The sequence below is a fragment of the Odontesthes bonariensis genome, chromosome 16 (genome assembly GCF_027942865.1).
Source record: "Odontesthes bonariensis isolate fOdoBon6 chromosome 16, fOdoBon6.hap1, whole genome shotgun sequence".
In the NCBI taxonomy this organism is placed as follows: Eukaryota; Metazoa; Chordata; class Actinopteri; order Atheriniformes; family Atherinopsidae; genus Odontesthes; species Odontesthes bonariensis.
Window position 1 is genome coordinate 4486176 of NC_134521.1, and position 26748 is coordinate 4512923.

At 40.6% G+C, this 26748-nt stretch overlaps 1 protein-coding gene across 2 annotated transcripts; it reads right to left on the bottom strand.

The window, feature by feature from the left end:
* Nucleotides 1–8539: 8539 nt before the first annotated feature.
* On the bottom strand, nucleotides 8540–26733 carry rcc1l (RCC1 like). Of its 2 annotated transcripts, none has more exons than XM_075487439.1 (12): nucleotides 26624–26733; nucleotides 25297–25582; nucleotides 24476–24605; nucleotides 24051–24179; nucleotides 23038–23104; nucleotides 21460–21511; nucleotides 21082–21166; nucleotides 17658–17839; nucleotides 15188–15275; nucleotides 12334–12507; nucleotides 10546–10631; nucleotides 8540–9759 (listed from the first exon to the last, which is right to left on the bottom strand). In XM_075487439.1, exons 2-12 carry the CDS (start codon nucleotides 25579–25581, stop codon nucleotides 9682–9684), a joined length of 1356 nt encoding a protein of 451 aa, XP_075343554.1. In that variant the 5' UTR covers nucleotide 25582; nucleotides 26624–26733; the 3' UTR covers nucleotides 8540–9681. The 2 variants fall into 2 exon arrangements, with proteins under 2 accessions (XP_075343554.1, XP_075343553.1); XM_075487438.1 differs by having other exon boundaries at nucleotides 26571–26733.
* Nucleotides 26734–26748: the final 15 nt, after the last annotated feature.

Here is a 26748-nt window from a genome sequence, read left to right on the forward strand (position 1 = left end):
TATTTATCGAGCTCTCCTTTTTTTTCCTTTCTTTTTTTTCCCCCACAAGTCATTTTCTCAGTGCCAAGATGTTTGAATGCCTAAACCGATGCCTTTGTCAGAACGCTATACATTTGTGCAATTGAAGAAGACAATTTTGGAGACGGCCAGCCTGGTTGAGTGATATTTGTTTCGTTTTTCTTTTTTTGGGAGGGGGGGGGGGGGGGGGTTGCTTTTTGCTTTTTTTATTGCTGTTAAACTTCTTTTAAATACAGCAAAGATCTGACTGTTGGAGTCCCTCAGACACAGAAGTCAGAATCAGACTTGTGATCTGGTGATTCCAAGACGGACTTTGTTAGAGCTTGGACGTGTTGTGGTGCATTCACACTGTGAGCCGCCTGGCTGTCGGGTCACGCTGCAGGTTTCCGTCTCTTCAGACAGAATATTTATTTAGACTTTTCTTTTCTTTGTTTTTTTTAATTATTCAGCTTGCAGGCAGTATCTATGTAGCATTGATAACTGATCTCATATTTGGGGGGGGGGGGCAAGATATTGAATTAAGTATTTGGTCTTTCGGAATTACATTGCATCGATATTTGATCATTAAAATTGCTTTTAGAGTAAAGACTAATGGAGTTTCTTCCCTTTAATGGCGGAACATGTCTGGATTTTCATACTTTTTTCACTGGCTTTTGATAATTTGCCATTAAGATGTGAAGATGAGACCGTGATGCATGGGGTCATTGGTTTAGGGCTGAAGAGGCTTCCATCTGCCTCTGCTGTCACTATTCAGAACCTGAAATTGTAGTTGGCTGACATTACATCTCCCGAATTAGCGTGGAAGCATTATGCACATACCGAACTGACACTCGGAAATCACCACAAACTTTTCACTTCCCTCTCCGTTAGCCCTTGCGTCCCAGTGAGGAAATCACTTTATACTGATTTATCTAAAAAAAAAAAAAAGATGCACATTGATCAGCCACAACATTGAAACCACCTGCCTGATATGTGAGGGTTGCTTTGTGCTACAAACTGATCTGGTGGGGGTGTCTGGTGTCGTCTCTGGGTCCTGTGTGTTGTTCGTTGAGTCGCTTTGGGGTCAACACCTTCAACTCCATATTCTCCTCCATAGACTGTGTCTGAGTAGTTTTTTGTGATGTGGAGGACACCGCCTCCATCGGGGATTTCCATTTTGGAGAACGTGTGTTTTGTATCGAGACACAAACCGAACTTTGCAATTTAAAAAGATGATTGATAGCTGCGTTTCCATCCATCCATCCATTTTATTTATTTATTTTTTTTTTAAGCAAATGTTTGAAATCGGACATGTTTTTAGTACCTGGTTTAGAAGGAATGAGCTGAACTGTTGTTAGTCTCTGGTAATACAGGCTGCATTGTGTAGGGTTCCAGCAGAACAGTGCTCGCTATCTTTAAACAAAAGGAAGATAAAATCAAATTAGCCACCTGGGTTATGTTAGTTTAAATTCTTTGATGTCTGCAAGTGTAGACGTTATTTATTCCATAGAAGCTGAAACAGACCATTGTTTGGGAGTTCTGTTTCCTACGTCAGCAACGGATTGGCATGTGCCATTTCCACGATTAAAGGAAGCACAGAGTTTATTCACTTCACGTGTCGGTCGTTTAAATGTTGTGGCTTCAGTGTATCAACCAGGCGGACACTTTCCTCAAGCACTTTTTGGGACAACAAAGAGAAAAGTTCCAAAAAACGCATCATTAAAACACACTGACTTTAACTCATTTTGACCTCAGAGTAAACTTCCATGTGAAAGAATGAAAATGACATGTTTTTTTTTTTTTTTTTAAATAAATTATCTCAGTTCAAGTGGGTTTTCCTTTGCAGTTCGGCTTTGTTTTATTTACTATATGCAAAGATGAATTGGTAGAGAAGGAGCCGCCTGAGATGCTGCTTTAAATACGAAGGTGAAGGTGATTAATATGGCCGTAAGACTTTAAAAACACGGGAGGCCCCTGTCCACAGTACAAATACACACCTACCAACACTACACGACTATGTTTCGCCTGAAAACAAACTGTCCCAGCCTTTCACACTCGTACAGAAAAGTCAAACCATTTTGTCAACCATTGCTGGACCATGAGCTGGACTGCTTCCTGCTCGCTGTCAGACGGTCGCGTTGCTCACAGTGTGAACCCACAGTCGGACTCGGTGATGGAACATGTTTGCATCTACAGTAGTAATAAATTACTGAGCCACTTTGACAATGTGCTAGAATAATGACAGTGCAAGCATGCTAAACATAAGCTACGGTTCACGCAGGGGAAGGAAATTTTCCCCCGGTGTCCATTTAGGTCTTGAAGCTGCCCTTCTCCTGCTCCAGTCTGCACTTTAATGCAGGTTCCACCCCCACAGACCTGCTGTACTGATGTGAAAACAGAGGGGGCTATTTACTTCCGGATGGAAAGATTTCTGTCGGTCTTAAGCAATGGTGGTGATGATTTTTCTTTCTTTTTCAACACCTTTCCCTTAACTGCAGCCTCTTCTCTGATCATATTTGATTAGTAGAAATCATTTATCTATCAGTGTTAAAACATGAGGAAGGTTACTTTTTCTTCTGATTCCATTTCAAACGGATATGTTAAAAAGCTTTTCTTTTGGAGCTTCTCGTGTGGAAAAAAGAAATAAACAAGCTGTTTTTTGAGCTTGTTGCCTGTACTGTTTTTACCCATGTGTCAGTTTTACTGTCTTTACTTAACAACGGGGGTTGTGTTCACTCTTTTGTTTTGTTTTTGTTTGTTTTTTTTTGCTTCCTATGTGTACTTGAATCAATAAACTGGTGACATCTCTGCCCAGTCTGGTTTTCGGAGCTTTCAGAATACGAGTTAAATGGATAATGGATAAACCAACAAAAAAAAAGACAAAGTTTTTTTTACCTTGAACTTCTGGCATTTAAAGGTTGTCATCATGACAGTATAAGAAAGAATATGAGAACGTTACAGGTTTGTGCCCGGCCTGAAAGAAGCTGCACCATAACAAACTGGAGTTGCATTCTGTGTCTCTGATAAGCTGCCGGGTGCAGACGGCAGAGACCAACGATTTTCCAATGACAAGACACTTTCTAAAGCTACTGAGGTGTGACAACATCAAAGTTCTCTGAAAAATACCTGCTTCTTTGCTAACAACTAAACCCAGAGATATTTTAAGGTTTCACTGAAGAATATTACAATCCTATGGAAGAGTATTAGGGCCAGGCATAAGAAAAAATATTTGTATTTTGCCTTTTTCAAAATAATCAACTCACCGGAGTGGTTACTGGTGTGCACTGGTAATCCATATCAAATTTCGTGGCGAAAAGTTGCTTCTGTCGTGTTTTATTTGACATTTTGTTCTGGATGTTCGTAGATATTAGTCCGCCACCGCTAAGAAAATAGTTCGAGCATGAACGAGCTGCCAAATAAAACACGACAGAAGCAACTTTTCGCAACGAAATTTGATATGGAATACCAGTGCACACCAGTAACCACTCCGGTGAGTTGATGATTTTGAAAACGGACGTTTATGGTGCTTTTACGGACCTTTTAGGACATGCACATGACTTGCCATTCAGAAGCAGGTTGAGAAGAATCAAAATTAGGCAAATACAGCAGTAAACATAAAAAAAGCGGTGAGGGGGGTTCTAAAACATTGCAGACGACTCAGAAAAGAGGCTTAATGTTGAAAATACCGCAGTTATCCTTTAATCAGATTTGCTGTGTATATTTTTGGTCCACACACAATGTTTCTTACTTTATACATCCGACTCAATATTTCCTTTGAAGAACAGATTTTCTTTTTCTTTTTTTTCAATGTAAGATCCTTCTCTGCATTAATGTGCTAATTAACATCCCTTTAACGGTTATTCTCAAGACTCCTATGGACAAACTTGACTAACATGCAGGATGGGCAGCTATTATTCCTTTTGATTTCAGATGAGGATCCATGACCCTAATTTAAACTAGTTCTTATTGGCTTTTGATTTTCCTTTTGATTTTGACATGCTGAGAAAAAAATTGTAGGCACCCAGGGGCACTTAGACGAGTGCTGACTGTTTTTTGGATTGTCATTGAGCATTGAAGGTTCAAAATGCAGAGTTGGTGTCCCACCAGAGAGGCAAAATCTCAGCCTAACAGGTGAAATCTGACATGGAGCCTTGCATAAAGGGTGCAGATCTGCCGATTAAGGAAATACCAGTGCAACCTGGATTCTGGTCTGAGCCTTCGCTTTTGTAGGCAAACAATGAAGTTTATTCAGTGGAGGGAAAAAAAACATTTGCCTTCTCCAAACTACAGCACAAGGATCTACATACATTAACATGCTAACACATTCGGGCCAGCTGCTACAATACACAGCAGAGAAACTCAACTTATGACACTCGCAGAGGGACGAATACTGCATTCTGGCTGAGAACATCATTACATTGCTGTATTTTCTCTTTGAAGCCTCAAGTTTAGCATTTAGCTGTTTCCTCTGTGTTTTTGGAACCAGAAGTGAGCATCTTTGAACAAGTGGTAGGACCTTGAAACCAGGCTGGATGGACAAAAATACATATCTATGAGGGGTAATTTAATCATAATTAAAAAATTTGGCAAAAATGGCAAAAAATTAAAAAAAAATGTTTCAGACTAGAATAGAAGAGATATTATATAATAACGGTAATGATAGTAATTACCAGAATAAATCTGCTGAATGGAAATGAATGAGAATGGGATGCAATCAATTCTAAAAAAAGAACAAAGGACCCCACAGAGATGAGATTGAAAAAAAGAAGCTGGATTATAAATTATTATAAAGCTCATCAGTTTACACAAAGACAGCATATCTGCCCCAGGAAGAGGAACCACTGCTTTATCGTCAATGGACAAACACAAAGCTTGTATATGGGCTCACAAGCTTGGCAAAGGATGATCAGGAAGGGGACAAAATGTACAAACTGAGAATGGTTGGCTTTGAAAGCCAAAAGCAGCGATTGAGCCGGCTATCATCAGGTGCAAGGAAATCAGAATGCTCTCTTTCTAAGTCCCATCAGCGAGGTCGTCCTTATGGGCGATTGTTAGACACGGCTGCGGTCTTTCCTAGCATGCACAATCAAATGAGAATACTTTAGAAGAATAATGAGAACCTAAATCTCATTATTTTTCACCAAATGGAATTCTAGTCTTTTACTCCGTCCACTCCACTATATCGGCCTTCAGTTGCTCTTTAAACATGTACGCGTGGTCTGTAGAATGTGAGCTTTCCCCATTCTAACTCCATAAATACCAGCTTGTGTGCAGGAAAAAAAAAGCACGTGCACGTTTATGTGCATGCGCATCATTTTTATGCATCTTTTGCCAGATGACAACATACATCCCAGCCAGCATGTCCATGTGGGGCCCATAAGGTTTAAATTTGGGCTGCAGATAAGGGTCCCAGGTGGGTTTGTCCGCAGTTTCCACGGTGGCTCCACCTGTGTTTGCCCATATGGGTTTCAAGTTGCTGTGTGGCTTTAGTTGGACTTTGCATTTAGCCAATTTGAATGTGAACATTCTTTTTGTGATGTGTTTATCTGTATTGCCTTTGGAATAATTTAAGGGTTAGGGTAACCCTAACCCCTAACCCTTCAAGTTGCACTTCAAACCCATATGGGCAAACACAGCTGGGGCCACCGTGGAAACTGCAGACAAACCCACTTAGGACCCTTATCTGCAGCCCAAATTTAAACCTTATGGGCCCCACAAGGACATGCTGGCTGGGATATTTCTATAAAGTCGGTGACCGTCGTCATAAATGAGCAATTAGCAGTTGGTCAAAACTACAGAAGCCCTGATTGTTCTGAAGTGAGTTTTTCTTCATGAAATCAGTCAGTCTCACATAAATGGCTTTATGTTCTCTCCCTGTAATCCCCATAAGAGCAAACACCTTCAAATCAATAAAACAAAAAGAGATGAATCCCACTCATCTTCCATACGGTGAGGTGTAATTGTAGCCTTGGGTCCTGTTGATATGGTCTTTATATCATTTTAATCTGTAGCTCTATGTGTGTGTGGGGGGGGGGGCTTGGTACACACAGCTGTTGTTCCTACTGAGCCTCAGTAATGTATTGCTCCTCCAGCCTACAGTCTGTAAGCAGATGATAGCAGGGAAGAATGCAGGTATATCAGTTGTGTGTATTATCTGAGCTGAGCAAACACAGCAGAGAACAGCCAGGTCCTTGTAGCTCTGTGTCTCCACACATAGGCAGGCAGGTGGGGGGGGCGGATGGGGGGCTGCTCCAGCTGCAGAGACCCTCACTTGCAGCACCGACATGGTACGTTAGTGTTCTCTCATCATGATCCGCTTACTCCTTACATAATTCTGCATGGTTCATTGACTCGTCAGTGACGGCCTTGAGTTCCCATGAGCCACAACTCAAGCGGAGTCTCTCATTGTTGCCAACTGAAATGTACGACTGAAGTGCAAAACATGTTTTCTTGTGTTGCACATGAAATATTCATTCTGTCTGGTATCACCTTTCAGGCCTGCTGGAAATTAAATTTCAAACTTTTCTTTAGTATCGTCTTGAAACGTGGAGCGTCGAATCCCAAACCGTGACATCTACACTGCAAAAAAATGCCCCTCCAAAAATAAGTAAAAAAAACAACAAATACAAGACGTTTTTGCTTGAAATAAGCAAAAAATAATCTGCCAATGGAACTAATGAAAATCGGCTTCTCAAGATTTCTTGAAATAAAATGTGATATTTAGGACTTTTGAGTAAAAGTGATCTTGAAATTAGCTTAAAAACCTCTTCAAATGTCAAAGAAAGCTTGTTTAATCTGAAATCCGACTCCAAACAATTTGTTTTCAAGACTTTTTCATTTAACAAGATATTCCAGATGTATTGTCTTCAAACAAGTCCCTATATCTGGCTGAAATAGCACTTGTTAGGCAGTTGTGTCTTATATTAAGTGTAATGAGATATTTTGACTAGAAATTGGACAATTTTTTTCCAGTGTACATTCAGTCTCAGTAATTGAAAAGAGCAGTTTGACACACAATAATCCCAACTCAGATTGATTTTATTTACCTTCACCCCCCTCGTTTCTTATCAGCTCAACTTTACCATGAAGAAAAGCATTCAGTAAAACGGTCTGTACTTGCTGACCACTCAAAGTGCTTTCACACTGCATGCCACATTCATCCCTTCAGTCACACAGCACATATATCAATACACTGGAAAAAAATCAAAGTCTTACCAAGTATATTTGTCTCATTGCACTTAATATAAGACACAACTACCTAACAAGTACTATTTCAGCCAGATATAGGGACTTGTTTTAATACAATACATCTGGAATATCTTGTTAAGTGAAAAAGTCTTGAAAACAAATTGTTTTGAGTCGGATTTCATATGAAACAAGCTTTTTTTGACATTTGAAGAGGTTTTTAAGCTAATTTCAAGATCACTTTTATCCCAAAAGTCCTAAATATCACATCTTATTTCAAGAAATCTTGACAAGCCGATTTTCACTAGTTCCATTGGCAGATTGTTTTGCTTATCTCAAGCAAAAATGTCTTGTATTTGTTGTTTTTTTAACTTATTTTTGGAGGGGCATTTTTTCCAGTGTACAGTGCTTTCTTTGACATATGGTCCAGAGAAGCCAGGCATCGAACCGCCACCCTTCTGATCGGTAGGTGACGCCACTTCCTCCTGAGCTACAGCCGCCCCAATTTAGCAAAAACACCAAACATTTCTCCTCACCTGAAACACAACTGAGAACTTAAATATGACATGTCCACTGCCTAAATTTGGTCATACATAAATAAATAAGTAAAAAAAAGGCATTAAAATCAGTAGTATAAGTCACCGAGTCCTTAAAGTACCGACAATAAAGACATAACAGCCACTGGACTCCCCTCAGTTCGGCATCTTCATTGACTTTAGTGAATCATTAATGACTGGGCAGATGTGTGATTGGGACTGACTTTCATGTTTGTTAGATCCCACGTTCAGTTGGGCATGCGTATCATTCTCATCTTGCAGGTGCATCTGTCAAATAATAACTCCCCTAAATACCAGATGTGGTCAGAGCATAGAAAGTAGCCATCAGAGAGGAAAAAGGAGGCACGCGTCTCATTCTCAGGTATTCAAAATGAGACGAAACAGGCAGAGAGAACGTTGCTGACATACTGAATAAACCTTTCAAAGTTAGTGTTCTCACTTAACGTCTTGAAGACGGATTATATGTTGTGCGTTTCATCTTCAAACAGCTGCTGACAAATAGGTTGAAATAACGAGGCGATGCTTCGTTTGATGAAAAACGAAGATGTAAAGATATATTGCTTTGCTGCCGACAGATTGTCAGTGCCAGCTGTTCATATTAGGCATGTTCAAAGTTCCAAACAATCAAGTGTATGAAAGTGTATAAAATTAAGTGCTAGTTAATCTAGGAGCTCCTAAGCAGCTACTAATTTAACTTGGGTAAAGCAGACTCGAGTTAAATCGAGAGCCGTTGCTGGAGCTGTTGAGAGCAAATGGCTGATTTTTGCTTTCTTTTGCTAAGAAACAAAAAAAATGAATAAATAAAAATCATTTCCAGACGAAATCTGTTAACTGGCACAGAGTAAACTAAAAAGTTTATCTTTATTTTCCACCTGATTATTAATTGTTAGAAAAGGATTGCTACAGTTGGGGTTTATTAGCCCACAAACACAATCAGAACGTAACCTGAAGACTTAAAAAAGTCCGAATATGATTACAAAGATCTTCACAGAGTGGTCAGAAATGAATGCATGTAGGTCTGCTGGCCAGTGATAAGACGTGCAAAATGAACTCTACTATCAATTCATGTGGTAAACAAAAATGCATTTAATTTGATGACATGACATAAACAGCTAAACCGAGTCAGTTTAATGATCAACAACCTCTCAGCGTTGTCCTCTGCAGCTCTCCCCGACATTATGCAAACACACTGCTGATGGGTTGTTATAATTGATTTATCAAAAACCTGTCTCCTCTCCCGGCAGAGTGCTCTCACCTCTATTTGCAGAGAGCAAAGCGATTAGAACTTTTGGGGATTGTTTATTTTTTGCTATCGCCTCTTTTTCAAGTGTTACACTGTTTTACAAAAACACTTCACGGGCCCGCAGACTAATTCACTGTAACAGATAATCCAACTCTACGAGACTCCGCTGATGCCACCTTTTTTTTTGTTTGTTTTTGTGTGTGTGTGTGTGTGTGGTGACAAATAGATAACATATCAGTTTACTGCTTATAGTGTCAAAGGTTTAGTTTTGTCCAAAAGCCAAAGACTTTATGGTGATGGAAAAACAATAAACCTTAACACTGATGAAGCTCCAACCAGATAACAAGTAACTGTTCTTTGCTGCTTGGTTTGAAAAAAAATGGTAGAAGCAATTAATCGATTGGCAAAAAAAAGTGATAAACTGACTGATAATCTCAGCAAAAAAAAAACTAGCCATAGATGTCTTTCCAGTGACACCTTCGTGCATCGCTGACAGTTTTGCTGCAGAGTCGACTGCCCTGCACTCGGCTTGACGTCACCACGCGACCGGAGGACACGGAGGTCCGTCGCCTGCGGAGAGCAGCTGGGCTTTGAGACTCCAGACCAGCTCCAATCAGCTCCCCGAGGCGCCCAGAGGTCGGTGGGAGGGCTCGGCCGAACGTCCAGTCTCTCCCTCCACACTGGGAGGAAGACGGGAGCTCACAGGAGGGACTTCGCCAGCGCCACCATGTGGTCAACACCGCACGCTACGTCCACCACTTGACCCGGCACGGTCACCTGACAGCGTCACACAGAGATGCAGAATTATCAGAACAAATACAATAGAATAGAAAAATACTTTATTCATCCCCCAATGGGGGATCATTAGCTCAAAAAATTATTAATATTTACAATGATTGTATATTAACAACAATAATAATACCAATTCTAATAAAAATACTACTACTAACTAATAATAATAATAATAAATGACTAAATAAATTCAAAAATTTTAATTATTTTTTAAATAAATTTAAATTAAAAAAAATAATTAAAAATTTTAGAAAATGTTCATATCATACATTGGTTTAGTTGTGGATTAACAGAGGAATTAAAAAAAAATAGGGAATTTTCTGTAGTTCCACAGTACATACAGCAAGGCTAGAGAGGATATTTATTTTCTTACTCTGCTTGAGCGATGCAGAGACTCCACACTGTTTAATACAGAGCGCCGGGCACACTCAAATCCTGTTTAAATGCAAATGTACATCTGTGGACTTAAATTGAAAATCTCCCCAGGGGGATACACACAGGTGGAGAGATTTATAACACCTCCGTACACATTTTATCAGGACATTCTTTTCAGCGATGAAAGACAAAACGCACAGACGGATACTTGCGTCTCAGAACAGCTCATACAGTATCACGGATGACTAATGCGGCCACACAAGTATGAAGAAAGTTGACGTGCAAATTTTGAGACGAAGAAGAAAGAAGTGGGGACAAAAAGAAAAAAAAAAAAAAGTGGTCCGTCAGGAGTTTTTTGCTCTTTGCACGGCTAATATTGAATCAGTGTCGTCTTACTCTCCACGGGAAGTACTGGTCGTCTTTCTTCCCGATGCCCAGGCAACCTCTCACATTCTTCCCCCAAACGAAGAGCTCGCCTCCATCTGAGAAAGAGCATCAAACGTCAGCAATTTCAGACAAATTAGCCATTTTTTGGTCTGGTGAGACATGCAGTTATAATGCAATTAATTTGAAGGTACGGGGTACATTAGGCAAATGAAGTCAGTTGAAATATGAGACATCACTTGGTGCCTACAGTCCAGGCCAGATCAGCCAATATAGGGAAGCAAAACGTGGAAATGTGCTTCAGTTGCATTAACTCTTATCTATTCATGTTACATATTTCTATGGGTAGTGGTAATACATTTGCATCACAAAATCGTTCTCGATGGAAAAAGTCAGACCTCACTTCGCTTGGCGCTATTTTTGCCTCCCTTTATATCAATGCGTACAGCCGCCTAGCGACAGCTGCACCTGTTACGGTGTTTGCTGCTCGGTCTGCTCTTCGGTCTGCACAGTTTACATCGGACGCATTGATATCAAGGGAGGCAAAAATAGCGCCAAGCGATGTGAGGTCTAACTTTTTCCATCGAGAACGATTTTGTGATGCAAATGTATTACTCTTTTGAACGCATATTGTTTTGAGAAGCAAGACGCTTTATTTTTGTGGCCCCAGCCAACTAGCCGGACTACCTTCATCAACACCAAAACGAGGCTGGAACTCTGCTCACAGGACGCAGCAGGGGGTAAGAAGATGTTCATAAATGATGTTGCTAATATGGGATGTCACACAGCTTCATGTCAAAAGAGGCAAACTATCCCTTTAAGGCCGTATTGTTCTGTTGTGTCGAGGTAAGAAAGAAATCCGCATGGAGGATTCGTGGGAGACTAAAGGTCCGTGGAATTTTCTGAAAACTTGAGTGAGAAGTTTGTTGTAATTTGGCGCTATTTAAATAAAACTGAATTGAATTGAAGTGAAAAAAAAAAGGCACGGAAAACGTTCACTTTTAAGGACACTTTGAACCACCAAGCCAAAAGAATCAGTAACAAAGTGCATTTTTGAACAACAAAAAACAGAACTTGAGACTCGATTGTCCTCCACAGTAACCCAGCTTGTCTGATCAGACAGTGACCCAGTTGGTTTTGCTGGCGTTTGATGAGTTTGACTCCAAATCAGTAGGGCACGTGTTTCATTTGTCAATCAGACAGTTGGAATAAACATTGTAAAAGAAATTTAAAAATCAATATCAATTTCGTAGAACCAGAAATATCCTTTTTATATTCTGCACAGCAAAGTGAATATGTTAGAGTTCACACGCAGCCTCAGAGACGAGGAGGAGCTGTGGAGGTTCGCAGATTCACTTCTTCAGCCGAGTACTTTTGACAAACCTCTCTTTGAAGCCACAAAAGGCTCAAAGAAAAAAAACAAACGTGTCAGCATAAATTCATTGGAGTTTCCCTCTGGCTTTTTTTTTTTAAAAACCCCAAAAACAATCAGTGCTGAAAACAAACATTTCTATAGGTGTTGGATGGTTTCAAAGACAGGCTGATTAAAGCTGGCTCAAAGGCCACAGCCTGGACCTTTTCATTCAGCGTCATAGAAAAACAATAAAGCAACTGTTTCACAAAGCCTTTCTGCCTTACTTCATCGCCCCAAAGAGGGAAACAGCGAAGCAGAAGTCTTGTAAACTGACATCACTTTACATCTCATCATGTAACGCACATTTAAAATGCAGATCTGACTTTGCAGGCGCCTGAAAGCTCGTAAAGTTTCCCCTCTTCCTGTATACGCCTCAACAGTCTTACCTGTAACGGCAGCAAAGTGGCTGAGGCCACACCGGATCTTGGCGACGGCCACTGAAGGGTTGAACTCGGAGCGTCCGAACAGTGTGGAGGGAATCTTCTCCGGGGTTGAAGATTCTGAGAGATTTGGGCCCTTTCCCAGAATTCCGTAGCCCCAAACAAACACCTCTCCTTTTTCTGGAAAAAAGTAAAGCACATAGAGATACATAGATGAGCACCAAGGGCAGAACTGGTCCTGAAGGCCAAAGCTAATGGTTTTGTGTAGGGTTTTTTTTCCCATCAGATTTAACAAAAGTGATCTTTATCCACACCAAAATTCTCCCTTTGCTCATGCCCCAAACTCTACACCAAGTTTAATATAATTCATCATGGTTGTTCCGGCATAATCTGTCTACCAAACAAGCAAACAACAGTGATCACATACCTTCACCTTCACCATGTACATACGTACATAAATGCAAAGGCACACAGACACGCTGCTGTTGCTGTGATGCAACATTTATTTTTAATCCTGTCTGCTTTATAGTCTGTTTTATTTATATAGCAAATGTCATCTCAAGGCACTTCCAACATAAATCGTAAATTTGGTCATAAATAGAAAATTTCACAAATAATACAAAATTATACGTTAAAGCTGAAATGTCCCAAGTTTCAAACATAAAAGGCAAAAACGAATAAATGGATGAGCAGATGAATGAATGAATGAATGGTTGACACTTCCAGTGAGCTGCTGTGGCCGCTTCATGCTGGAAGGAGGAAGTCTCTGCCTGCCGGGTTCCTCATCGTTAATTCGGTCTCTCTACGTTCTCCTTTTAAAAAGTGAGCAAAAGGCCGAGTGAAGCAGGAGCGACTAAGCTGCTAAGTGAGCAGACAGTTCGGCCAGGTGACCCGCAACGTTTTCCTTTTTTTTTTTAAAGTGTTTGAGCTACGATGAAGCTGTCCAGTCGCTCAATCATACAGAGCACACACACACACACACACACACACACACGCACACACACATTGTGCTCCCTCCTGGCATTACACAGGATGCACAATGATGATTTAAAAATAAAAAAAGGAGGAGCAAAATCTTGACGTGCCAAAATGCAACCAAGTGATCACAGTTTGAAGCCTTTTAAACTATAAAAACCATTTCCAGCTCACTGTATGTTGTGACAGCAGCCAGCTCTGAGCTGTGAAATGTTAGCGTGAGCCCGTCGGTCTAAAGTTATGTGTCAAATGGAGATGAAGACGGCACCGCCAGCATTTGGTTCTAAAGGCCTTAAAAACACACTTTTTCTCCCTGGCTTTTAATCATATTTATGTAGAGTCTTGGCTGATAACCTTGATTTGTTTTATATCTTTATTTTATTTATTTTAATGTATTTTATTTGAACTTATTTTATTCTATTTTATTGCACTGTGTTTTAGTATCTATTGACTTTAACTGCTTGGAACGGTGGCGTTATCTGAGTCACTTTTACCTTTAATGGAGCTTTTATCCTGTACAGCACTTTGGTCAACCTCGCTTGTTTTTTTAAATGTGCTCTATAAATAAAGTTTGAGTTGAGTTGAAAATGAGTTTTTATGTCGTGTTGTTGATGAATACCAACATATGACTTATTGATACATCTTTATTCTTTTCTTTTTCAGTCATTTTGTTGCAGGACCCAATTTTAGCCAAGTTTTAGCTGTCGGACATTTGACTTTGCTTTGGTATACAGAGGAGTGACTGTGAGGTGTCCACGTCCTGTGGCTGCAGAAGAAGACCAAACCATCAGCCCTCCGCCTTCGAGATTGACAGTTGGTTTGAGGTGTTTGTGCTGATATGCTGCGTTTGGTTTTCGTTCTCTCTGCAGAATGATGGGACTTCAAATAGTTTGGAAATAACCTTCTAACCCTTCCCAGATTGATGGGCAGCAATAATTGCGTCTCCAAGATCATTGCTGATGTCTTTCCTCCTTGGCAGGAACTTCTGCTTTTATAGAAATGAGCACGCTCTCTGAAGATCCATTTATGCAGTGCATTTGATGAGCGGCATCTTGAATAAAGTCAGCTGTTGTTGGCCACCTGAGGTTGTATTTACCTAATTCTAAGGACTGTTTTTTTTTTTTCCCCATCATGAAACCTTAGAATTGAAGGAGGACATACTTTATTTCTCATGTGACTGTATGCAGTGATACAACCTCACAGGCAAAAAAATGCACAATAGTACCGGAGTGAATTCCTACGTAAAGAAAGTTGACAAAATAATCATACATCAAACTGTGAAATTGGACTGAAGACAAGTTTCGGTGCAATCTGTTGGTTTCCTTAGCTAGGAAATTGTTTTTGAATTGGCTCTATATGAATGAATTGGATTATTTTGTAAATAATTATGATTACAATGAATTGAATTCCAATTAGCTTGAATTGGACTATATTATTTAAGTGCCTTGAGATGACATTTGTTGTATTTGGCGCTATATAAATAAAAATGAATTGAATTGAAACATAACCACAAATGTGCAATGAGATAAACATAGGTCTGTGTGGCTCATCAGTAAATGTCCAGATGAGTATGCTGATATATTCCCCAAACTGCTGGAAAAAACTGTGCTATAGTTTAAGAAATAAAAATAATGAGCCTGCTTGTAGACTAGAATCACATTGTGATGTTTGATGCCACCAAGAGGCCACATGTGGAGTGATTCCTTTGAACTGTTTGAGGTTATTTTCCTAAGCCTTCCGGATAGAAAAGACACTGTGATGCATGCAAACGCTTCAATAGGAAGGAAATTTAAACTGCCCGTGACCCGGTCACACTCACTTTTTGAACACGCTCTGTTTTTCATTGATATAAATTGTGTTTCCGCACGTCTTTGTGTGAACTGACCGTTGAGAATGGCCACCTGTGTGCCTCCGCACGCCGCCTGGACCAGCTTCCCGCAGCCTTTCAGAGGAAGGTGACGAGGAGAGTTGATCTGAAGGATGAAGAGAATATAAGCACGGGTTCAGTAGTGACAGTGAATAATCATTTGCTCCATTTCCCTTATCTTGCGCAGGGAGGATTTGTTTTTTCCCTAATCTTTCTATAATATGGTGACCATCTTTCTTTTGATGCATCCAGTAATTTGGCTTCAAGCTAAAAATCACAAAGATCTAAGATAACATGTCACATTCACCAGCTTTCTCATATTTAGAAATTCTTCTGAGATACAAGAAACTCCCTGTGTTTAACAAGCTTTTAACTTAATCAGTGTCCCCCATATGGTGTTTCTAAACGGTTGAAGGCATATCATGAATTCCCCAAAACGAATTCAAACAGTTAAGACTTCATATACGTCACGTAAACAAACCCATCAGCTCAACAGAGCTGGCGAACGGAGGAAAGGTTTATTTAACATAGCCTGACACAAAAGTCAAAGTGATGAATGGAGTGTTTGAGATAAGGGTGTGTGATCAGCTGCGACCGGGCAAGCAGTGGTGATGGAGGTGGAGTTCGTCTGCACCTCCGCACATGTGAAACGAGGCAAAGGTGCAGAATTACATTTAACGTCATGGTAACACATGAAGGAAAAGCTGCTTTTAATATGCAGCTTTTAGAGTTTAATCAGTGCAAGGGAGAGAGTTTAACTGCCAGGACTATCGCTGTATGCCGGAGTTCAGTCATGTGGCCTAAATAAGCCTTACAGTCAAAATGTTAAAAGGAAATACCAGAAATACACCTTTATTCCTTTAAAACAAACCTTATTATCAGACATGAAGGTTTCGTGCTCATCTGTAATTTGTTCCTTTGAAGATTCTTATCATTTCTGATTTTTCTGTTCGCCTTACTGTCTCAGTCTGCGAGTCTGATAATCCTCATAGTTCATCAAACCTTTTATCTTGAAGTTTTACCTCACAGATTACAAACACGACTGATGGAGCCTCAGTCAGCTGAGAAGCCCCCAGCGTGCACTGCGAGCTGGGGTGGGAAATGAGCCTGAAACACTCAGCCTACCGAAATGTGGACAGATTTCTGAGTTAACCTTGTAGCACCCACAGTTGCAGAAATGCAACAAGCTTTTTATTTATTTACATTTTTTATTTACATTATATTTTTATTTACATTACATTATTTGATTTTTTAAATTTACATACATTATTTACATTCATGTGTAATATTTTTTTACATTACATTTTATGTGCCGACAGTTGTCACAGCAATCATTTTCTTGGGTCAGTGAATTACACTCTGCTTTGCGGTGGTCTGTTCTAGTTGGTTCTGCTCTCGTTTGGTGTGGTCTGCTTTGTCCACCTTTCACAGCGCTAATGGGAGGTCAGGTCTCCAAATTGTTTTATTACAAAATTAATCAGGAAAGCCCACAGTTGCAAATATGCAACATTGTCTAAAATGATCAAAAATAGCCCAATTCCAAACATTCCAAAAATATTGGTTTATTCCCACCCAAAAAGATCCTAGAAGAGCCTAAATGATTTTTTTCAATGATTATTCATATGCTTGGGTGCTACAAGGTTAACGCAGCTGGGACCACGTCCTGGTGTTACTGTAGGCTGCTGCGTGACCAGCCGGGAAGCTCCGACACGCAGCTAGGAGCCACGTTTCGCAACCCCCCGGCTCACTTCATTTGGCTGAGGAAATTCAGAAGAGTAAAGTAGGAAATAATATTTCAGGTTGTTACAGAGCAGAGAGGCTTTTTTTTTTTTTTTTTTTTTTAGCCAATTACCATGGTTTAATCTGAGAAGAAATGCATGGAAATGAATTCACTATCCCCGACACGCACAGGCAGCCGGGACACAACATGAGCTCGTGTCTCACAAAAAGGGGCCGTTTCTGCTAAAAACATTAAGACATCACTAAATCCTTCTATGGCGAACAGCTGTTTTTTTCTTGATCTTTCTTGATTTGCTGACTTGAAGTCTGCTTCACTGAGAATTTTTTCTTTGATCTCCTTTTTTTTTTTTTTTCCTGCTCACACACAGAGCCAAACAGATTCTGGGAACCGGTAAAGCTGATGATTAAATCTCATGAATGCTTACTCATGGACAGACAGAACTCATCGAGGGGTAACAAGCAATTTCTACCACTTTCTGCATTTAAAGAGATTTTTGTGTGAGACTGATTTGAAGAAAAAAAAAAAATCAAAAAAATCATTTAAGAGTTTAAGGATAAGAAAAACAAAATCCAAACCGAGCCCAATAAATTGTTTTTGTGTCTACGTTCTGGTTGATAATCCTCATATCTCGTGTGGTGGCTGCTGCTATGAAGGGAGAAGCTATCAGAAAGGCTTCCTTGCAGCCTGTAATTATGAGTGACAGTTTGGAAATAGAACTCAAGAGGCTCGACGTTTAGCTGGCCTCACCTGTGTGGACTCGGTGACCGAGGCCAGCTGCCTGTATTCGGAGTTTCCCCAGCCGAACAGCTGTCCATCTCTGGAGACGGCCAGGCTGCAGTCTCCGTACGTGCTGATCTGCTGCACCTCCACGCCGGCCAAATCGCCTCCAACTTCCACTGGGCTGGAGCTGATGTTGTGGTGCCCCAGACCTGAAATATGAGACAAACTAACAATTACACCAAGCGCTCACTTTTAATCCCAACTGCAACCTTGAGAATACGCCAAAGTATAATTCACTTTTGACTGAAACATTTTCCACCCATCTTGTCTGGGATAAAATCCTCCAAATTCGAATTTTCTAAGATGTTTCTCAGATTCACTTTTGATAACCCCATAATTCTATTCCACAACACAGCTTCTTGTCATCGATACATATAATGTCACTTAAATTCAAGTTATTAAAGGGATAGTTCGCCTCTTTTGACATGAAGCTGTATGACATCCCATATCAGCAACATCATTTCTGAACATCTTCTTACCCCCTGCTGCGTCCTGTGAGCAGAGTTCCAGCCTCGTTTTGGTGTTGATGAAGGTAGTCCGGCTAGTTGGCTGGGGTTTAAAAAATAAAGTGTTTTGCTTCTCAAAACAATATGCGTTCAACAGAGTAATACATTTGCATCACAAAATCGTTGTGCAGGAAAAAGTCACACCTCACAATCGCTTGGTGTCGCTGTTTTCTCTCCCTTCGTATCACTGCGTGCTGCCGCCTGCCGACAGCTGCGCCTGTTACGGTGTTTGCTGCTCGGTCTGCACAGCAGGCAGTGATACGAAGGGAGAGAAAATAGCGCCGAGCGATTGTGAGGTCTGACTTTTCCTGAAGAACGATTTAGTGATGCAAATGTATTACAGTACTCTTTCGAAGGCAAAACACTTTATTTTTTAAACCCCAGCCAACTAGCCGGACTACTTTTGTAAAACGCCAAAACGAGGCTGGAACTCGGCTCACAGGACGCAGCGGGGGGTAAGTCAATGTTCATAAACGATATTGCTATTATGGGATGTCACACAGCTTCATGTCAAAAGAGGCGAACTATCCCTTTAAATCTCACGTGGCACAATCTGAAAATGTAAGTGAGTTTCCTTGCACAGAAACAAAGCACGTTTTCCCTCCGAAGACGGACAAAGCACCGCACAATCAGCCCTCTCATCTGTGCTTCACTGTCACATCTGCTTGTTCCACTTCACAGCAGCTTGATTCAAGTGTCATTAGAGGGGGAAACATTTCTTACCAATCACATACGAATCTAAGTTGGCTGCCTCGTACTGGCAGCAAGAGGAGCTGCCTCTGTAATTCCCATCACTTCTCATATTTAAACTTCAGCTCATCAGATCAGAGCCAAAACTCGAGAGTTCTCGAAAGAAAAAAAAAACCTCGGAACCTTCCACGTTTCACATCTTTTCACCCATCTGTGAGCTTCAATATGCTGTTAGGTGTCGCAGTCATGCTCCCATCTACCTAAAACAAAATCCAGATAGGCCCTTATGTGGAGCTCTCTGAATTTTAGGGAAACTCGTTAACGAACCACTGCAACAGAATGTAACGTTACTACTCTTCCTTGTAACCGTCTGTTTTTTGGGGGGTTTTTTTGTTTTGTTTTTTACAGCAAATGAATGTACTCTCAGCCCCACTTCATTTCTCTCACGGCTTTAGTTGATATTAACTGAAATAAGACTTAGAAAAAACAACGTGTATGGAGTTTATGAGACTTTGTTAAAAAATTAAATCTCACACAGAAGTGGAGCTTAAATTCTTGGCTTTACTTTTACCTCATTTGAAAGTACTTTTGATCATCAAGGCTTTTCTTATGAAAGTATCTCACGGGTATTAGACCCGGAGATGCAGTGATTGTCAAGTTCCTCACGGATATTGGTATTAAAGATAACAATTTGGCAAATGAACACTACTGATTCGGTGAGGATGTTTTCTGTCTTTCGTCCTGCCTTTAATGCCAGCCGAACAATTACGTATGCAGAGTGGAAGATACCTGGAAACCATTTCAGGGCTTCAGCACACTATCACTCTGTGAGCATGACAATATCAACTGTGCAAAAATAAACATTAACAGTTTCAAAAGGCTTTTTAGTAAGTTAAACCAATGCCAACTCAATGATATTTCAGTTCTAACATGACTCAAAAGTGCAAAATCAAATGGAAATTCTGTGTGACCCAACCAGGGAACATCTGTTATCCTATTTGTTGATTGCATTCAACAAGACGAATATCAGCTGATACTGTTAGGTCGATCTGTCTGTGCATCTCAAGTCTCACTCTGGTTTTCAGTTCGAGCCCTGTAACCTTGCTCTTATGAGGTAGCATAACTTTAAAGCAGGGGCGAACAGGAGACAGGTTTTTTATACCGGCTCCCAAACACGTCAGTCAAACGTACGTGAATGTGCAAAACCAGGGACGAAAAGCCAGCTGATCAATCACAAACACAGGTGGATACGATTTAATGAACCGGGAAGCAGAAAAAAACTCTTTTAAATCATGGTATTAGCTGCTGAACAGCTAAAACCAAACACACAAAGATAGAACTTGTGACCCCATTTTGTTTTGGTACAAACTGCCTTTAGTGAACCTTTACCGAACTTTAAATAGCTAAGATGTGCCTGATTGTTGTGTGTGTGTGTGTGTGTGTGTGTGTGTGTGTGTGTGTGTGTGTGTGTGTGTGTGTCTTATCTGAGCCATTACTCCTCCTGTCGGGTCTACGAAGCATCGCAAACACATCAGCGGAGTTTCAATCCAATGTGACTTTTTTCCTGAATTTTCAGAATATCAACAAAATAAAATGTGCACCCGCGTGTGTTTTTCTACCAACTACTGCAGTTTTTAAGGGTCCACCTGATAAGCAGATTGCCTCCCCAGAACTGCAGACAAAGAAGGTGACATGAGATGATGCAAATGAAAAGTTCACCGGCGAAACCTCAAATCTTGGAAAACAATGAACGATACAACATGGCGGCAGAGAGCACCATGGAATCAACACTTTTGAGCTGCTCTTTGATTCGTTCTGGGAACAAGCAAATGTGCATTTGTAAGTCACATGACCATGAAAACATCTTATTGTTGAGCTCGTTTCCACTTCTAGTTTTCTACCTCTGCAAAGCATTAACATTTCTTTGCGATATTTCTGCATTTTCAGTGTTTTTGGATTCGGCGCTCTTGTGTTGAAATTGAAAATGCACATGAAAACAGTTTGATGGAAACACAGTTAATGGAATTACAGGATGAAATAATAAATGAGAATTATCCTTCACAGATTAGGCTGCACATATAGCCCGAGTCATTTCAGCCCAATCAATCCCGGAGCACCAGAAAATTGTTCCTGAGGTACAAAACCACGTCTCTTTGTTCGGCTGTCGGGGTTAAAGAGCCGTGAGGTGCACTGACCTGTCTGTCCATCAGCGCCCCATCCGCAGGCAAACACTTTGCCCGCCTCAGTGAGGAACAGGCTGTGGTCCTGCCCACACGCCACCTGGACGGAAAGCAAGAAAGAAAGAAAAAACAATCAAAACATCAGGCGCATATGTTTACATGCAAACCTGATATATCAGACGAGATTCAAATAACGACTTTTGTTAGAAAATAAAATCCGACTGAATTAATGCCAAGCATAAAATATCAAGCCTTTGCTAAATAGATATACGAGAAGCGGTGCTGTTGTGTACTTCAGCAGGTGTGGGTGGGAAAGCAGCAGAGGTTTGGTACAGAGGAGGAAACTAATGCACGGGAGCAGCAACCGTCTGTCATCGCTGCTCAGGCACTCACCTGGATGACCCTGCTGCTGAAGCCTTCTATCTTGTGAATGATGTGGCTGCCGCTGATGGAACATGAGAAAGACAAACAACCGATCCATCACTGAGACACAGCGGCATCTCAAAGAGGTCACAGTAGAGTCTCAGCCTTGCTTTGACCTCACTGCTAACATTATATCTATGTTACACCTAGGGATGTTAACCGATGACGTATGACCGATGGTTGACCGAATCAACGTCGTCCGGTTAGAATTTTTCTGCCGTGGGTTTAAAAAAAATAAATAAATAAAAAATAAAAAAATCACTATATCTTTAGAAATGTTATGTGAGCATGAGCCATCCCACGATGGAAGAACAACCGCAGCAGAGCTCACGTAGCGCCCTCCTCAGAGGTCCTGTCTTACACCGGTTGCAACTTGTACGCCGTACATGACGGGTCCTGTCTGCGCAGTTTAAAAAAAAATCGCCACTATTAACCTAAATAAAGCCAATGTAGCTGCGTGTGGACTACAACATAATGATAATTGTAACATTGTAATGGCAAAAGACACAAGACTAACTTAGCCTACTTGTTGTGATATATTCATCTGTACTTAAATAGCAAGACGACAGGAACTTATTGCAAAGGATTTTGTGCAGCATCTAGCTACGCCACAGAGGCTGTTGGCATTCGGTAAGTTTTTTTTTTAACAAAGTCATTGGTTAACCTACTTTCCTGTAACACCGCCAAATGCACCGTTCTCTGTTTGTGACTTTGTAACGGGGGCTTTTAACAGCCCGAGTTCGGTGCCGCGTTTGATTCGTGTTTAAAAAGTACCGTGACTGGAAGGGCGCCGCTGCGCGTAATGTGTGGCTGTGCGTGTCTGCGCAGGCACAGCAATTATTTTTCTACCCAAAACCCTTATTCCTCCACAAGTACGCCTAGAACTAGTGGTCAATGATTGGGGAAAATGTATAATACCAAGGGCACGAACTAACATTGATTGTGTGGTGGGAGCCTAACCAGTCTAAAATGGGGGCATAACTTGTTCCACGCGGCAGAGAAAGACGCGCGACAGGACACAGATATCATAAATGGCACTTATAGAATTTTCGGTGACCGACTTTAATCGACTAATGAGGCTCAGTGGTCGGTCAAGACTTTTTTTAGATTTCGACATCCCTAGTTACACCTCGTGTGGAGAATACATTGTGAATCAAAGGCAAACGGCCTTAGAGGAGAATGACACTTTTAACGGGTGTCTAGACATTTAAAGTCAACACGTTCTTTTTTTTTTTTTTTTTTTTAATGAAACTTTAGATTGTCCAGACCAAAAATAAGTGAGAGATTTCCCTGGGGAGACGTCACAGAGTGATAACATCTGGGAAAAGCAATGGACCATCTATAACATTACATATGAGAAGAATGGAATTCCCTTAAACTGGAGTGTATAACAAATGTGGAAACTGAGACTGAAAATGCTTCCCAAAAAACAAAAAAAACAAGCCCTGCAGAATCGCCTGCTTTTCTCTGTGACGTGAACAAGCTGAGTCAACATAATGTGGAACGTTCACCCCTCAAAGGCTGTCTGTAAAGTGCACGAGGACACACCTGTAGACTTCCTCTTCGACTATTTGCCGACCACACTGGCCATAGGCATTGTTGCCCATGCTGAAAACTGCGAGGAAAAAAAGAGGACAGAAAGAAACATAAATCACGATGAATTAGTCGATGCAGCTGAGTTCGTGTACGTTTTGTTCTCGTGGCAACTCCAGTTGGGCGCTCCACGTTTCAGTCAGAAGAACCAAACTGGTAGATACGTTGCAGGGCTGTATGAACTCTGACACCAACTGCATTACTCCACGTACATCTCAAATTGTCCAGAGTTTGATCCCTGTATAATATAACAGGATTTAAAGGAAGAAAAAAAATTATTTCAGGACTAACATGCTTGATCTAATCCCTGACTGGAACACATGAAGCCCCAGAATTTTATTAGTTCTATTCTTCATCCCCCTTTGTTCATATTTGAAGCAACATAAAAAAAGAAAAAGAAAGAAATGACTTCATAAACTGCAACCATGAGAGCTGATGAGCGCCTTTCATGTTGCAGGTGAAGAAAGTGCATCGTGCTTCCATAAAGAGAAAAATTAAAACGTCCATTAAAGGAGCAGCTTTAGCAGAGCACTCCGTGGGTTGGACGCGACTCTTCAATCTCTTTTTCTAAATTGAGAAATCTAATTAAATGTAAAACAGCGGACGCTTTTAACACGTCACAGCAGACCCGTTTTCAGTTTGACATTCAAACATTGTGCTTGGCAGCAAAAGTGGCAAAAGCCGCAGCTAATTAAGATTAGAGAGATGGAAAACGGTGCTTGTTAGAACAACAGTACAGCAATTTGCTGAATGTACCAGAGGACTTTAATGGGCTTTTTGGATGAGATGTACCAGCTGCCTGACAATCATTCATTTTCAATGAGTGGTGGGTGGATGATGTAAAAGGACACACAGCGTGACAGGTGGCTGCAACCAACACATCCCCAGGTATTTAGTTTGAGCTTCTCTCTCTTCTGTACTATGGGGACAGCATGTAGCAGTTTATAGGTGTGGTGTACGTCTCTTACCTCCCTCTTGGTCGGTGAGGACTAGGGAGTGAGCTCTGCCACATGCGACCTGAACCACCCGGGTCTGCAGAGGCTCCACAAGAGGCAGAGCCACTGGGGACGGCTCCAAAACGTATTCGTAGCTGTGTTCTGCACGGAGAGGACACACCAGAATACGCAGGGGAAACGTGAGACGAACGTGCTCATCTAAGTGTTCAACATCTCAATATTTGAAAAACAACAATAATATTCAAATCAGCCTAGATTCATACAGTATTTGTTATGACAACTTTAAGATAAAATTATAAAAGGTATAGACCAGAGTCTATTTATGTTTGACCAATTGAGCGGATTCTGGTAGAACACAAAGTTGCCACCTCCGTAGAAATATTCGCTGGTTAAGCTAAGACTATAAGCACAGAACATCTGCCTAATTTGTGTCTCACGGCGGCTGTGCTGTGTGCGCTGGAAGCCCAGCTGAGAGTCCTTGTTCAGGCCCATCCCCCAGAGTTTGGACACATCTTTGGTCGAGGATGCCATGAGAGTGAAGCCGTAACCACAAGCAGCAGAAGAGATCTGCAACAGAACAGCAGCACACAGTGAGTTCAGCCTAAAAAAAAAAAACAACATCAAATCTAAAAGAGACCAAGGGAGATGGTGACCTTGGTCTCTCTTGTTTTGCACCAGAGTGTGCGTCACATGTTTTCTAATTATCCTTAATTACATCCTGCACATAAGGTTTGCTCATCTGTGACTGATTACTGAAGCCCTTATAGACAGTAGACCTATCACAGGGGAGGATGAGTAATAAAATCCTCACCCGGTTGCACTGCAATTTATTTCAGTGTCTAAGATCGCAGAGGAGAATGGAACTGGTTCGGTAAAACAACAGAACGTCACCCATGTGATGTCTGTAATCTTCACGACAGCATTCTAATCATCCCTAATAACTTTTTTGTTCCTTCCTCATGTGGTCCATAATCAATTGTAAATATCAAGCTGGCAAAGTGTCAAAATTAGTTGCATATGGACCTGAAAAAAGATTAAAACTACAGTTTAAGTGATTATAATTTAGACCTAAATCACTAATCCATCTTTCAGAAACAACTCTATACCAAACAGGGCATAAGCTAAGCTATAAAACAGCTCTAACAATAGTGTGCAGACTAATACCTCAAAAGTGAATATACAGTACATCACTTTGTAGCTTGATGAAATGACACTTTCCATAACAAATTGATACAAGGCTGGAAACAGCAAGGTTTACCTGCTCTGCTGTATCCAGGCGGTAAGGAGTGAACTGGTATTTACGGGGCCTTTTCCTGCCACTGTCTGGTACCACAAAGCTGGGGATCCCAAGGGCCCCGGTGAAGCTAAAGCCCCACACAAACACTTTGCGGGTGGTTTTTTTGTGCTGGCCAACATACTGAAAAACCGGACCACCGCTGCTCTTCTCCTGGGGTCTGGATGCTTTACTGAGGGTGGCATAAGCACACATGCGTAGGCCTGGGCTCACATGTCGAGTGCACAGTCGCACACATGGGAAAGCCATCCTGTGGAATGAAATAGGACAGAGAAATGTTAATAAAATGGTGGCAGCAGATTAACACACAGTCTGGAGGAGGAAATTCGGTAACTCAAAATTCAGAAATTCAAAACATTATCACTTCTGTACTGGAAAATGTCATTGAGAGAAGCTGTTTTAATCGAGAGGTCTTTATTCTTTTAACAACATTAAATCATATGAACTGATAATGACCCTTTTAATGGATTTCATTACATCTTTTACAGGTGTTCCTTGAAATAGTCCTTTAGAATCAGTGTGACAGACAAAAAAAGTTAGACACAAGCTTGCAAATACCTTTAAACTGCCCTTGCATAAATTACATCAGATATTGTTATTAAATTATATGAATCAGAAACACATTTCTGTGCATACATTTAGTATCTTCAGTTACGATTGTAGCTGAACTTCAATCCTCAGTAATAAATGTGCTTATGTCAAATCAAATCAGATCAAATTTATTTATATAGCACATTTCATGTTTAAACAATTCAAAGTGCTTAACATAAAATAAAAGCATTGCAGCAGGGAGTGGAAGAAGCATTAAAATACATAAACAAATAAAATCATTTAAATGAATTTACAAACAAGCAACAGTCAAGATAAGTTAAACGATATCGTGCAGATTTCATGCATAGACACATGAGAACAGAAATGTTTTTAACCTGGATTTAAAAATGTCTACATTGTGCTTATGTATGTATGTGCTTAATGTAATGATGTAACATCTTAACGTGAATCCGACAGTTTTATACTTAAACGTTTTTGACATTATCCTTCAAACAGGTGATGTTTAATCTGTTGCCTCAATGCCGAATTATAAAGCGACTCATATTCATCGTTATAAAGTCATTAAATGTGTTATAGTAAACACTTTGTTGTTGAGATTTTTTAATTTAGAAGGAAATTGTCAGCAGGATGAATGGAGTTTCACCTCGTGTTCTCGACATGCAGCTAATAAGCTCGGATAAACGTACCTTCACTTTGTGCTGAAAGGGTGTTTTATTGCTTCACAGTCTGAATCACTAACCTGAGCTCTTTACTAACTGGTGTGATCCGGTTGAAGTGATATTAAGATATTTCAATGTCACTTATGAGCATTTGTTTACCTTTAGTTAACCAGGAAGGAAAATACACATTCTTCCGGTATTGTTG

Bases quoted from the DNA above. Each gene is read 5' to 3' on its own strand.
- rcc1l (XM_075487439.1), bottom strand. From the start codon at position 25,581: ATGGCTTTCCCATGTGTGCGACTGTGCACTCGACATGTGAGCCCAGGC. The intron at 17,840-21,081 runs GTCAGTGCACCT...CTCATATTTCAG, and splicing joins GGGCGCTGATGGACAGACAG to GTCTGGGGCACCACAACATC. The intron at 10,632-12,333 runs GTAAGACTGTTG...GCTCTTTCTCAG, and splicing joins CCACTTTGCTGCCGTTACAG to ATGGAGGCGAGCTCTTCGTT.